Source organism: Myotis yumanensis, unplaced genomic scaffold (assembly GCF_028538775.1).
Source record: "Myotis yumanensis isolate MYYU_CA2020_CCGP unplaced genomic scaffold, mMyoYum1.0.hap1 SCAF_2, whole genome shotgun sequence".
NCBI classification, from domain to species: Eukaryota; Metazoa; Chordata; class Mammalia; order Chiroptera; family Vespertilionidae; genus Myotis; species Myotis yumanensis.
The window spans coordinates 15,888,182-15,902,568 of record NW_027223753.1 but is presented as its reverse complement, the minus strand read 5'-3'; the positions used below and the strand labels follow the sequence as shown (position 1 = coordinate 15,902,568).

General features: G+C 48.4%; 1 protein-coding gene across 1 annotated transcript in view; it reads right to left on the bottom strand.

Moving 5' to 3' along the window:
* Positions 1 to 14,387, bottom strand: part of MAN1C1 (mannosidase alpha class 1C member 1) — a 128,706-nt gene that overhangs the window by 73,748 nt on the left and 40,571 nt on the right. The window contains exon 2 of the mRNA XM_070404397.1: positions 6,732 to 6,828. Within this exon, the coding sequence (XP_070260498.1) occupies positions 6,732 to 6,828 (97 nt within the window). The remainder of the gene's footprint in view (positions 1 to 6,731; positions 6,829 to 14,387) is intronic.

Here is a 14,387-nt window from a genome sequence, read left to right as displayed (position 1 = left end):
GAAAGTGTTCTGGGGCTACCTAACTCTGCCCCCTGCCCTTTTTACAGGTGCATAAACTGAGGTTCAGAGAACTTGGTGACTTGCCCAATTTCATTCAGCGGGTAAATGCTGGGGATTTGAACCTGGGCGTATATCCAAAGTCAAAACTGCTGCCTCCCGGAAACAAAGTCAGAGATCCGTGGAAACAACATGGAGATTTGAGGAAAACTGGGGAAGCAGGTGGTTTTCACAAACTGGCAAAGTGTGCAGTTCCCCAGGCAGCCACACTGGTAGAGAAACTGTCACCCACAAAAAGACCCAGTGAGACTGGCGTGCACGTGTAGCAGACTGCGAACAGTTTGCAGAAGGCACTACTGAGTCACACGCCAAAAAGCAATTGTAAAAATGACATCCTGGGGCCTGGATTTATTCCCTCTTCAACATCATATTTGCTCTGTTTACAAGGCAAAGATGATTTTTCTCTCTGCCAAGGCCAAGCATTCCCAGCCCGTGATCTGAAAATCATGCTCTGTTCATTTTGCCTCTTAACTCACCCAGGGCCATAAATCATCCCTCGAAATAGGGATTTGGTTGGCAGTTCTATCAGGGATTCACAGGACAGAGGCAGAATCCAATTTGGGGCTCTCACAGTCATCCTAGGCCAGCTCGAGAGGGGGCGTTGCTTTTGGCCACGCAAGCAGCTCCGTCCTCCACAGAGAAGATGCCTGAGATCACATCTGCTGACCGGGCAGGAAGGCTGCTCTTACAGGGTCAGTTTGCTGATTCTAACTGCACTTTGTGACAGAGGAAGAGGTCAAGGCAGCAAAGAGAATGAGAGGAAGAGAGAGCAAAGCAGGGCCCAGTCCTTCCCCAGCCAAACCCAGGACGTAGGGCAGGCAGAGACCGCAAGAGGCAATTCTTTCATTGTACAAAACTTATCAAGAGCCTCTTATGATCCTTTCCTTGGAATATAATTATTCTCACAATTATTTTATAATAAATATAACAATGGCAGCAGCTTACAGCTAGTGAGTGTAAATGGGCAGGTGTTTACAAACATCCACGTTATCTAATCCTCACAATTGTTACGTGAAATAGGTATTATCCTCACTGTACAGATGGAGAAACTGAGGTGCAGAGAGGTTAAGACACTTGCCCAGGCCACATTACTAGTAAGTGGCAGAGCCAGAATTCAAACTCAGGCTTGTCTGGTTCCCAAATCCATGCACCTCTCAGCTGTCAATGAGGTGTTTTTAGGTTATTGGGCAGGGTTAAAATATTTTCCTGTGCTGGGAGAAAGGAGGGAAACCTGAACATTTTTTCCAAGCCCTGACCACTCAGTTGATGTCCAATAAATACTGATGCCTACAGATGGGTGGCTGCAGAACCTGGCCATGAAGTACACATCTTCCCCGGCTCCCAGGAGGGCAGAGGAGTAAAGATGCAATACTACCCACCCTGAGGCCATCCCTCTGCCCAGTTCCCTTCTCCATGGCCACTGTATGTGATCGCTGGGGGACAGGGCAGCATGGTGGCTGATGAATTGGGTTTTGGAATCCAACAGACCTATGATCAAGTCCCTGCTTGATAACTGTGTGACCAAGCAAGTCCCAAAAGTCACCAAGTCTCAGTTTCCTCGTCCGTGAAATGAGGATAAGATAGGTAAGGGCTGTGAGGAGAATACAAGAGAGTGTAGCAACAATGGCTGATGTGACGCATGTACAGGGAGCGGTAGCATCGTGGTCCCCAAATCATACACGTCCCCACAGCTTGCTCCTGCTAATGTTTTGACAATGTCTAGTTCCTGGTGGTGACAGGCCCATGTTTCAACAATCTGGCCTTGGACATTTCACCAATCTCAGAGTGGGTGGTGCCAGTCCTAGAGTTAATATGCTGTGCCACCCTTCCCTTCTCTGAGTTTGATTTCCCCAACTCTAAGATGAGGGAGTCAGACTTGCCTTGCAGGGCCTCTCGGTGGCCACCTCCTAGCACTCTGTGCCCTGGGAAGATTTCCCCACTGCCAAGCAGGATGAAGTTCTCACAGATTGCTCTGGCTTCTTGGGAGCATGAATGCTCATTAAGTGCTTCAAGGCTGGCAGCTGGCACCCAGTGTGAGGTGTCACTAACTCCTCACCCAGAAACCCTAATGCTAGCAGGAGGCCGATTTATCTCACGGCCTTGAACCCTAATCTTCCTTTGCTTCTCTCCTGTTAAAAATGCAATTGTAAGCTGCTTAAATGAAGGGGTGAGAGGTACAATGCCTACCAGTGGGCTGCCCATACACAATCTCTGCCATGGACGCTCAAGAGCTGGGGGAACGGAAAGAGGGATCAGGCTGACAAAATCCTGGAGTCCTCATGTGGTCCCTGGGTCCAGAGGGCTTGGGCACACCTTGGTCAAAGCAGGAGAAGCTCACTGTCCCAAGAGCCTTATATCCTCCTCAGAGCAGCTGCCTTTGAAGAATGCTGCTGCCTATGTGCCAGGCATAAATATGAGCACTTCTCATGTATTTACTCATTTAGTTCTTAAAACAATCTTGTGAGTAGGTACTGTTGTCCCCGCTTTATAGCTGGGATGCCAAGGCCCAGAAAAGTTAAGCAACTTGCCCAAGATCACACAGCTAGTAAGTGGCACAACAGCATGCAAATCCAAGCTGCCTGGCCCCAACAGTCCATGCTCTTCGCTTAGCTTATTTGAAATTCCCCCACATCCTAGCAGTAGCCCCTTCCTATAGGTGAGGAAGGTGGGCCTCTGCTGCTTATGGCTGGTGCTTCTCAGAGGCCACTCAGCTGCTAAATGGCAACTCAGAGCTTCCACTCAGGCCCACTGGGTCCTCAGTCCATGCTATTTCCACCTCCTCCACCCTCTCTGGACACTTACTGTCCCATCTGGCCACCTCTCAGAGGAAAGGGAAAGGGGCCAGAGCCCAGGTGAGCAGCATGCTGTGCCCTCTTTGCTCACAGCCTCTGGAGTCTTGGGAACATTTCCTGACAGGGCCTGCTCAGCAGGAAGCTGGTAAAAAGGAAGCCGTTTTGACACTGAATTGCTTAGGACACAAGAACTGGCTTGAGAGACACCTTACCTAGTGGTCTTGTCACAAAGTAAGAACATATTCAGGGAGGGGCACATGATCGGTTGGGAGGGAGATTCAATTTGGTGCAGTGCCACACAGGAAGACCAGGCTGCCATCTGATGTCTTCGCTGCAGCTCCTGTAAATCCCACAAAGCCAGGCACTGGTGTGAAATCATTACCCTTTCCCGTATGCAGCCCTCCTGGCCCCGCAGGCCTGGAGAGGAGGCTGCAAGAGCCCGTGTCCAAACAGCACCAGGGGCAGCCCAGGGTCCCCTGCACATCGACTCAGCCAGGTGGGCAGGGTGGGCACTGCTGCCAGCTGATTACTCCCCAGAGGGCCCAGTTTATTGGAGGTCACTAATGACGGCCGCAGCCAGGGTCCAGGAATGATGTTGCCCAGCCACCCCCGTGAGTCCAGAAAAAGAAGTGGGATAAGACAAGAGTGTCATTCAGGCCAGTTCATCTCCTTTTATCTTTGGGAATCACCTGGCTTCAAAGCCCCACATGGGTCTACCCCAAACTTGCCTCCCCCAGGCTCCTAGATTGCCCCTAAGCCCTCTTCTCTGCATCACAAGACCTATTTGTGGTAACAGTAATCATAACCCTACCAGTTAAGCAGGTGCTGTGTGTCAGGCAGACCTGGGCTGGGGGTTGATGTCTTTATTAGCTCTACTTTACAGAAAAACTCAGGCTCAGACAGAAATGGCTTGCCCAAGGTCACACACCAGGAAGTTGTGAAGTCTGAATTTGAACCCTGGTCTGTTGGGTTTGAGGCACAGAATCTACTAGTAAAGCCAGTGAAGGACTGCTCACGTGCTCACCTATGATCACCTTCTACTTGTCCCTCGCTCTGAGAGCACCTGGACAGACCCCAGAGACCCGGGGAGGGTTACCAGTGTATGTCTTGGCAGAACTGGTGGAGTTTCTGCTGTGCCATTTACCTCATATCCCTAGTAATCAGCATCAGGCAAGGCACCCAATAAGCATCTGTTGAGTGAAAAAGTGAGTAAATCAAGCCCAGCTCTCCCGGCTGGTGCCTGGGTCCGTACACACCCTCCTTTCCCAAGGGCCAGACCCACTGTGGATCATTTTCTGACTGCAGAAGGAAGGCTCTGCTCACTGCCAGGACTGCTGTAGGCACTGGGTATTGGGCACCCAGGGCTCTTCCAAAGCCACACTTGGGAGACAGATAACCCATGGGACCCTCTATGGCAGTGGTTCTCAACCTGTGGGTCTCGACCCCTTTGACGGTCGAACGACCCTTTCACAGGGGTCGCCTAAGACCATCCTACATATCAGATATTTCCATTACGATTCATAACAGTAGCAACATTACAGTTATGAAGTAGCAACGAAAATAATTTTATGGTTGGGTCACAACATGAGGAACTGTATTTAAAGGGCCAGAAGGTTGAGAACCACTGCTCTATGGGCTCACATGGGCAACTGCCAAACACATTTCTTGCAACGGAAATTGTAAGTCACTTATAAATACTTGCAGGTTCAGGCCCACTTTCATAGCAGCCCCAGTGTGAAGGATGAACCAACAGGGGCCCAGAGAGGTTAAGTGACCTGAATTTAGTCACACAGATAGTTCAAGGCAGAGTGAGAACTTGTACTCAGGTCTTCTGATTCAGGGTCCAGTGTCTTTCCATCATTCCAGGCTCCCACTCCCCACCATGCTCACTGATTGGAAAGGGGCAGGAGGGTTGAGGTTTACATCTGCGGCCTTGAGGAATTTTGCAAAATGGGACTTGGTTTAGCCTAATCCCTCCCAGAGTGCTCCCCATGGCGCTCCCTCTACTCCGGTTGACAGTCTGATTATTAGCTACACCCATGCTGTGCAGGGTCAGAAATCAACAGCCTTGCCCCAACCTCCACCAATCCCCTGACTACCTGCAGACGGTTAGGAAGAAAGAGAGAAGAAGCCTCCTGGATCGCATCCCTGACTTACACTAGAAGCCAAAGCTCCAACAGCTGAGACCCACACCAGCCACCTTTCCCAGTGTGGATGTGGGCTGTGGGGAAAGTCTGTGTTCTAGGCAGGCAAGGCAGCTGTGCACCTAACCTGGAATCCACACATTGCCTATTTGAGGGTAAAGGAACATCTGTCATCCTCCCCTCTCACTCAGGAGTCTTCTCTAGGCATTTATCCTAAGACAACATTTTATGCACAAAGATGATAATTGCTGCATTATTTTTAAGAGCGAAAAATTGGAAACAACCTTTGTCCAACATTAGTGGATGGTTAAATGAATTATGGCACATCCCGGCAATAATTGCAACCACTAAAAGCATTCTTTATGAAAAAATTTAAATGAGTTAGAGAAACACTTATGATATAACATTAAGTCAAGAAAGCAAAAAGGACATAAAATTGTATATAGGAAGGGAGAAAAGCACACAGAAGATTGGACGGATATGAGCCAAGATGTCAATAGAGGCTGCATCTATGTGGTAGAAAGAGATTTTTTTGGCCTGCTTTACATTTTTTTGATACATTCTCAATTCCCTACAGTCCTATAATAATTGGGGAGCAGGGGAGCTACTCAAATACACCCCTCCTCCTCACAAGGGGAGTGAACTATCTGAACAGCCAAAACAGTTGTGAAGCTGGATGGTTAAGCAGTGGTTCTCAACCTTCTGGCCCTTTAAATACAGTTCCTCATGTTGTGACCCAACCACAAAATTATTTTTGTTGCTACTTCATAACTGTAATGTTGCTACTGTTATGAATTGTAATGTGAATATCTGATATGCAGGATGGTCTTAGGCGACCCCTGTGAAAGGGTTGTTTGACCGCCAAAGGGGTCTCGACCCACAGGTTGAGAACCGCTGGGAGGAAGGCAGGGAGGTCCCTTTTCCCACAAAACCAGTCCTTCTGCCAGGGCCATACATGGGGGGCTGCCCCTTGTAAACCTGCTTTTGAGATTTTCCTGGGACTTGTGATCCGACTTGGTTCTTTGGGTCTCGATTTCAGGAGCCTATGTCTCTAAGGGGTGAGGAATACAGGTACTGAATTTTTCCGTCTCCAGCCCCAGCTAGCTCCTGCCTCTCAGGGAAGAAGGGAGCCAGGCTGCCTCCAGCATCTTTTCACATAAGAAACCTGCGTAGAGGGGAGCTGGCAACTTGGACGGGTGTTAAATTTGAAACCCAAGGCCCTGCCCACAATAAGGCACCTTGCAGTCTCTTTGGCTGAGAGAGGCTTTTGAGGTGCTGGGTTAGGAGAATCGCAGGCCAAAGACAAGCCACCGACACACAGCAGTACCTGTGCTACTCCCTCACACTTTCACCGAGTCAGAGAGCGAGAGACACCCCCCGGACCCTAAAGGCAGCGTATGTGGCCATCTCATTGGAAATGTGTTCAGTGTCTCTGTGAAAACACCCAATGTCGTTTTACAGCTATCCTTGGAAGGGTGGGTTAAACGAGTCTCCATCACTCACGGTCCCCACTTACATTTCCAAGTTTGTTTGATCCAAGAAATAAGTGATCAGGGCATACAAAGAAGTGTGCGAGGAGAGTAAGGGTTGCCCCAGATCTAGAAGGCTCAGAAACCTGAACAGTCCAGAAGGAACCCAGACTTGGAGAAATAGGGACACAGCTCAGGAGGTAAAAAACAACAACAATAAGTTCAGCTCAGCCACCGGGGGGCAGTGGGCCTCCCCGACGACCACTCACCGAACATGTTGCCCTGGTAGCCGTCCTTGGTGAGGGGCTGGAGCTCGTTTTTCCCCATCGCGTAACGCTTGTAGCTCTGCCAGGCGAACTGCATCATCTATAAGAAAAGGTGGGCAACATGAGCATGGCGACTCCCAGGAGTGTGGACTGGCCTCCCAGCTTTGCCCTTTGCAACAGGGTTTGAAATCACATTCAAAAAATAATCTTCCAAATTGAGGAAAATGACTTCCTCTCGCTATAATTTTATTCTTAGTGACAGCTGCCCACAGGCCATTGTCCTTGGACAACCCCACATGTCCAGAACCGAGGCATAGATTTCCTAGAGAAGACAGCCGGAGCCAAAGCAGAGGCCCGCCTCGTCCAGGAAGGAGCCTCTGCTTTGCTCTGGCCTCAAGCGATCCTCTGAAGGAAGGAAACAACTCACTGAATGATGCCTGTTATAATCAAATAGAATAATCCCCGAGCGAAGGAGAGCGAAATCCATTTTGCAGAAAAGAAGACAGGTCATATGTGAGGCGACTTGCCCAATGTTACACAGTGAATCAGTGCTGGGAATTGAACTCATGCCTCTGGCTCAAAGCATTAAGACTGTCCCCAAAGCCTTGGTGCTGTCCCTACATGAGTCTCTTCGAACTCCTCCAACACTTGGCTGGACCTACCCTGGCTGTCCCAGGCTCCCTGGTACCCCAGCTGGTCACTGTTATTGGTTGTTTTCCTGGCTCTGAACTATAAACTCCTTGAAGTCAGAAACTAGATGGACCTTGCCTCAGTTTCTCCCACAGCACCCAGCACAGGGCTTGGCACACGTAGGCAGCAATGAGTATCTGTCAATGTTGTCACCGAGTGTGTGAGTTGTTACTACATTAAGGCAACTATGTCAGCTCCTTGGGAGCGTTACACTGGAATTTGGTCCCCTGGCTGCATTTGGCACTGAGCTGGAGGAATGCACGGTGACAGTGGGCCCAGTCCACTTCCCCAGGGCCTCCTTTATTTGCTTCTATGGTGCCACCTTTTTGCCTTTGCATGGCAGCTGCAGAGCAGGAGAGCAGAGCAGAGCTCTGGGGTGACTGTGGGACCGAGGAGGGAACCAGGGCAGGGAGCTAAGGGACAGATGGGTGGGGAGCAGCTTGGTATAGTGGGAAGAATTCTATCTCTGTCACTATCTCTATGACTTTGGCCAGTGACTAAACATCTCTGAGCCTCAGTTGCTTCATCTTTGAATTGGGAATAACAGGCCTGCTTTAACACAATCCTGAAAGGTTTAAATGAAATGCCAGTGATCAACAAACACTGGTTGGTCAGCCTTTAACATACCCATCTGGTTCTCCTAGCCTCTTCTGTCCACTCCTCCTTCGATCCATCCTATAGGTCCTCAAACTTCAGCGCCCACCAGAATCACCTGGAGGGCTTGTAAAAAGGGCCTCATTCCTGAGTTTCTGGTTCAGCAGCCTGGGGTGGGCCCAAGAGTTTGTTTTTCTGACAAGTTCCCATGTGACACTGCTGGTCCACGGGCCACACTTGAGAACCACTGATCTATCATATGTGTTTATTTTTTGTCACCTCACTTCCAGGCTTTCTTTTGTTTTCCTTCTATCTCTGGCCTCCCTTCCTGCCTTGGCCCCCTCCTTCTGGACATTTCCACCTGCATCCTCTATGTTCTGCAGCCCCATCTCTTCTAGGCACATCAGGACAGTAACTTCTGCTGTGCTTGCTGCACAGACCAGGAGGGCAGACGTGACACATCTACGACCTGTGCTCTCTATCAATGGCAGAATAACCTCGTACCTCTCCATTTCACTGCTGATGAAACTGAGGCCCGCAAACAGAAAACGCTCAGGGCGGCACAGCCAGCAGGGCTGGAATCCAGCTCTTTCAACTCCTGGGCCACCGGACCCGACCCCCCCTTCCCCCAACCCGTGCCTGGCCCACGTGACACACATGTAAATGTCATGATAATGCATGCCAAGCACTTTGCATGGGCTTTGGTCCTGGTTCCATTCCTCGGTTATTTTCTATTTATCTTGAATTGCCAATAACAGAAACTAATTGCTGGGTATGAGCGCTTGAGAAAGTCTGGTCTCCTCCCTCAGTCTCTCTTATGCGGAGCCCCTTGAGTAAGTCAGTGTGAGGGGAGGGAAGGGCGGTGGTGGGTGAAAGAGCAGCAGGAGGGTGTTGAACATAAATGACAGCAGAAAAAAGGAGCAGAGGTCTGGAGGGGGAAAGACAGTACCCTATCCTCAATATCCCCTCTGCTTAAGGGAGGGAGAGAGATGTGGGTGTACAGGAGTAATAAGAAAATCACGGGTATCTACATATTCTCAAAGAAGCTGTCACTGCAGGGATGCCGAGATGTTTGAAACATGGGCCATTCTCATAGCCATCCACGTCAATGAAAGGGAATGATGGCATCAGTGATCCCATGCCACTGGGGACTGGATTCAGAAGGCCATCAGAGTTTCTCTCAATCGCATGCTCGCACACACACACAGAGAGTACACACAGACCCGCAAACCTTGGGTCTTCTACTTTGAGTCATGAGTGGCTCAGCCCAGGCACTGGATGAGCAGGGAACAGGAAAGACCCCCAGCCAAGAAGTCCTAATTTCTCTTTCTCACGCACCCAAAGCAGCACTCACCAGATGTCCTGTCTGTGCTTGGCCGCAGTTTGGACTGCAGCTATGTGGGGAGTGCTCTTCCGACTCCCACCCTCTACTTCCCTGCCAACTGCTTGTCTTCCTTGAGATCCCAGCTGAAAGGGCACTTCTGCAGAAAGACCTCCTCCCCAGCCAAGCCCAAGTCAGGACCTACTCCTACCCCACATTCCTGATACCCAGTCCCTTAGCAGCCTGCAGCCAAGCTTTTATGCTTGCAACTATTTGGTCAGTCCCCTTATACTTATCCATTGCCACAAGCCCTGCAACTCACTCAGGGACATCACAGGTATATGACTGCTGTTCATTAAATATTTGCTTAATGAATATAATAACACATAAGAAAATTGGCTCTGGAGCTTAATATATGGCTGGGAGACTCAAGGTGAACCATACATGGCACCGGATAAGTAACAGGTCAGAGGGAAGGGTCTTATGAGCAACAGAGGTGCTCAGAAAAGAGTAAGCCTGTATCTCAAGGGAGCTTTGTGGGTACCCAAGTGTCCTGATGGCCAAGTAGGACTGTGAGGGGCACAAGAAGAGGACGGCACATAGAAAAGCTTATCTTTTTATCTGGATAGTTCAGGGGCTTGACAGGATAGGTATTGCTCTCATTCAGAAATAACCATGCAATGGCTAAATAAAGTATGAGATGTAAAGTATTAAACAGATATTAAAACTTATGTTTCCAGTTCTGGCCGGTGTGGCTCAGTTGGTTGGAGTGTCATCCCATGCACCAAAAGGTGGTGGGTTCGATTTCCAGTCAGGGCACATTCCCAGGTTGTGAGTTCGATCCTTGGTTGAGATGCACATGGGAGGCAACCGATTGATGTTTCTCTCTCTCTCTCTCTCTCTCTCTCTCTCTCAGATCAATTTAAAAAATGATGTTTCCAAATGTTAGGGATGTAAAAAATGCTCACTATATATTAAGTGGAAAAGCAGGATACTAAACTATATAGTATGAAACTCACTGGCCTATGTATAAGTTTATTAAATTAAAAAAAAAAGACTGGAAGGAAATATACCAAAAATGCTGACAGTGGTGATGTTTGTCAGAAGTTATTTTTTTCTTCTTACTGACCTAGGTTTTCTATGGTTAATATCTAGAAATGTTTGTAATGTGAAAACTAAAGGTTGTTAAAGTGGAAAACATAAGGAATAAATGATAAGGTGCTACTCCTAAATCAGAAGGGAGTGCTTGGTGGCTGGCCATGGGGTGGATGGGATGGAACTGAGTTTTGATGAGAGAGAAAGCCCATCAGCAAGGGAAACAACGTACGTAAAAGCAAGAACCAGAATCTCAGAGTCAAACAGAACGAGAGTGCCAGAGACATCATCTAGTCCCAAAGCCACACTGTACAGGACTGTGTGAGACCCGTACAGGAGAAGTGACTGGTCACGGCCAGGACACAGATGTCATTAGCACAGTGCTGGTTGTGTCTTCAAACCACGGGCCAGGACAGTGAAGCAACTGACTGGGCCCAGGGTGGCCTGAGCTGTGGCGTGAAATTTGGGACAGAATCAAGAATATGACTGTAAGAATCAAGAGACATGAGACTAAATACCAAGAGAAATTATAGCTCTGCTCCCACTGGGTTCTAGAACTACACAACAGGCAGTTATCATTTGTGTATGCACATGTCTGTGCTAGAGACAGAAGGCAGCTCTAGATGGTCTCTGGAAGCCCCTTCCTTCCATCAGTCTGTGATTTATGGATTCACAGAACACCTAACAATAGCCTGCAAAGCCTTCCCTTCACCGAGTCCTGCGAAGGCAGCAAACAAAGCTCCAATGATAGGGAGACAGGCAGAGCAGTCGGAGCTGAGTCCTAAGACATCTTGTCAGTTCTTTCTCAAACGAAAGCTCTTCTTGTCCACCGGAACAAATTACAATGACATGAAATCTTAAAGTGAAAAATAGTTTACTAGTGTGAGGCAGACATTATTATTTTATTTAAGATGCTCTTTCTACCTGTCTTGGAACTCTAGGATCCTCTCCTGTAGAAAAGTGACTAGAATTCAGTGTGTCACCCAGGCACAGAAGCCCACCCCAGCCAGGGAGCCTCAGAACAATGGAACCAAGAGAGAAAGGTTGCATTTGAGGAGGGAGGCAATGGGAATACTGGCAGACCACCTCCAGAGGGGAAAACTAATAGAAAGTCTGCACTGGAAAGTTCTCTGAAGGCACCTGGGGAGGAAGGAGGTGAGCATGGAAACAGTGAGATATTCTCCTTTTATTGCCGCTCTTTTTGTTGTTGTTGTTAATCCTCATCTGAGGATATTTTTCCATTGATTTTTAAAGAGAGTGGGAGGGAGGGGGAGAGACAGAGAGAGAAACATCGATGTGAGAGTTTCACATCGATTGGTTGCCTGCCGACAACCAACATATATGCCCTTGACTGGAACTGAACCCGGGACCCTTCATTCCACAGGCTGACGCTCTATCCACTAAGCCAAACCAGATAGGGCTATGCTCCTCTTTTTAAAATAAAACAAACACACAGACAGGATCAAGTCTGGCCCAGAACCACAGTTGCAACAACTCGAGGCTGCCAAGAAGGGAAATGGATTTCCCCAGTCATTAAAGATGTGCTTACACCTTATTTACATCTCCCAGCAGAGACACCTGGCCTGTTAGCAGGGGCAGAATGGGAAAGGATTTGGTCTCTAATAATCCTGGGATCTAATGACCACACAGATAGAGAGATCAGAATATCGAGTTGATATTTTTCCTTCACTTTTAGCACAGTCCAGGGAAATAGCAGACAGCTTGGTACCTGAACATCATCTGTTAGATTTCTCAATTCACCCCATCTATGGGTGCTCCACAAAATGATCTTATTCGCGCCTGCTGATGAGACATAACCCCCGATCTATAATTCAGAAGCTGGATGCAGATGGACTTTGATTATATGCTGAGAGTGGGGGGAGGAGTAGAACCCTCTCACTTTCGGGTTTCAATGAATTATTGAAAGGCATATGTAGAGCCCTAACTGGTTTGGCTCAGTGGATAGAGCATCAGCCTGTGGACTGAAGAGTCCCAGGTTCAATTCCCGGTCAGGGCACATGCCCGGGTTGTGGGCTCGATCCCCAGTGGGGGGCATGCAGGAGGCAACTGATTGATGATTCTCTCTCATCATTGATGTTTCTATCTCTCTCCCTCTCCCTTCCTCTCTGAAATCAATAAAAGTATATTAAAAAGAAAGAAAAAAAAGGCACATATAGAAAATGAAAATGTGATATGACTCCCTACCTATCTGAGGTCCACAAAGGTCTCCCACATCCTGCCTATGGAGATTCAGATTTGATCCGTCTCAGAAATCTTACTCCATCTCTAGCTGTTCTGAGGCACCATGGTTGCAAGTGTGGGCCCTGGAGGCAGACAGACCTTTGCCACTCAAAGTGTGGTCTGGGGGAGGGCAGATGGGCACACCCAGGGAGCATATTAGAAACGCAGCATCCTGAATCTCACCTGAGACCTGCTGAATCAGAGCCAGCATTTTAACAAGATCCCCAGGGGATCCAAATGCACATCAAAGTTAGACACTGCTGCCCTAGCCGGTTCCTCAGTGGTTAGAGCACCGGCCCGCAGACTGAAGGGTCGAAGGTTCAATTCTGGTCCAGGACATGTACCTCAGTTGCAGGCTCCGTCCCCGGCCCCGTCAGGGCGCTTGCGGGAGGCAACCAATTGATGTGCCTCTCGCACATTGATGTTTCTCTCTCTGTCTCTCCCTTCCACTCTCTCTCTAAAAAATAAAATAAAATAAAATAAAATAAAATAAAATAAAATAAATGGAAAAATATCCTCTGGTGAGGATTAATAAGAAAATAAAGTTAGACACTGCTGTAGGGCTCTGCCACCTATTGGCTATGTGGCCTGAATGAGTGACCTAACCTCTCTGAGACTCAGTTTCCTCATCTGTAAACGGAGGGTAGGAATATTTAATCCTTACAATAGCCCTGAGAGTAAATAAGATAACATATGTGAAATGTTTAGCACAGCAGCTGGTACATAATAAGTGCTCAATAAAAAGCAGCCATAAGATGGTTGCTAGATAATTTACCTACTAAGTATCTTTCCATCCATTTCTCTCTGCACTCTAACCCAAGCCCCTGGCATTTCTCCATGGGACTCCTGCAGCAGCCTGTAACTGGTTTGGAGGAGTCCTTTCTGGCCTCCTACACATTCCTCCACACTGTAGCCTGGAGATTATTTGAAATGCAAATTTATTCATATCTCCACCCCCCAACCCCCAGCACACACTCACACACTTCCATCAGTATAAAGATCAAACTCATTAAAGCCCATCAAGAGCTGCAGAGCCCCACCACTCATGCCTCCAGCCTCAGCTTGTCCTCCCCATCTCTGTCCCAGCCCACTAGCTTCCATTCTCAGTTCCTCAAAAATCCACTCCTCCTGCTGCTACAGGGCCTCTTAACACCGCAGCCTCACTCCCTGAACCACCCGTCACTCCTCATTTGGCCTGGCAAATAGCACTTATCTTTCAGATCTCGACTTAGCTGCCATGTCCTAGTGCAGCCTGGCCTCCTAGGTTGTCTGAATGCCCCTATTACGGAGGAATATTAAAGTCAGAATTTTATATTAATTGTGTGATTGATTCATTAGTACCTACTTCCCCCACCAGAATGTAGACGACATTGCTCACTATTGTTCCCCAGCACTTAGCAGAGTGCCTAGCATTTAGAAGCCCTCCATGAAAATATGCTGAATAAATTCCCAACAGAGGGGGAGTCTCCCTGCCCCCTTCCTCCCCCGCCCCCGCCCCCCCTTCTGCTGTGAGGACCATGAGAAAATGGCGATGCCTGGGACAGAAACACACTCCCCAGTGGCTTTGCCTCAACAGGGATTTACCAAAGGCCCAACAAAGGAACAGCTCCAACTGTGAGGCCACAGGGGGTAGCAAAAACAGATGAGACACTTTCCTATTGAGAATCTTTAGGATCTTGGTATGGAGTTCGAAAATGGACAAAAGAAGCTGATGAAGA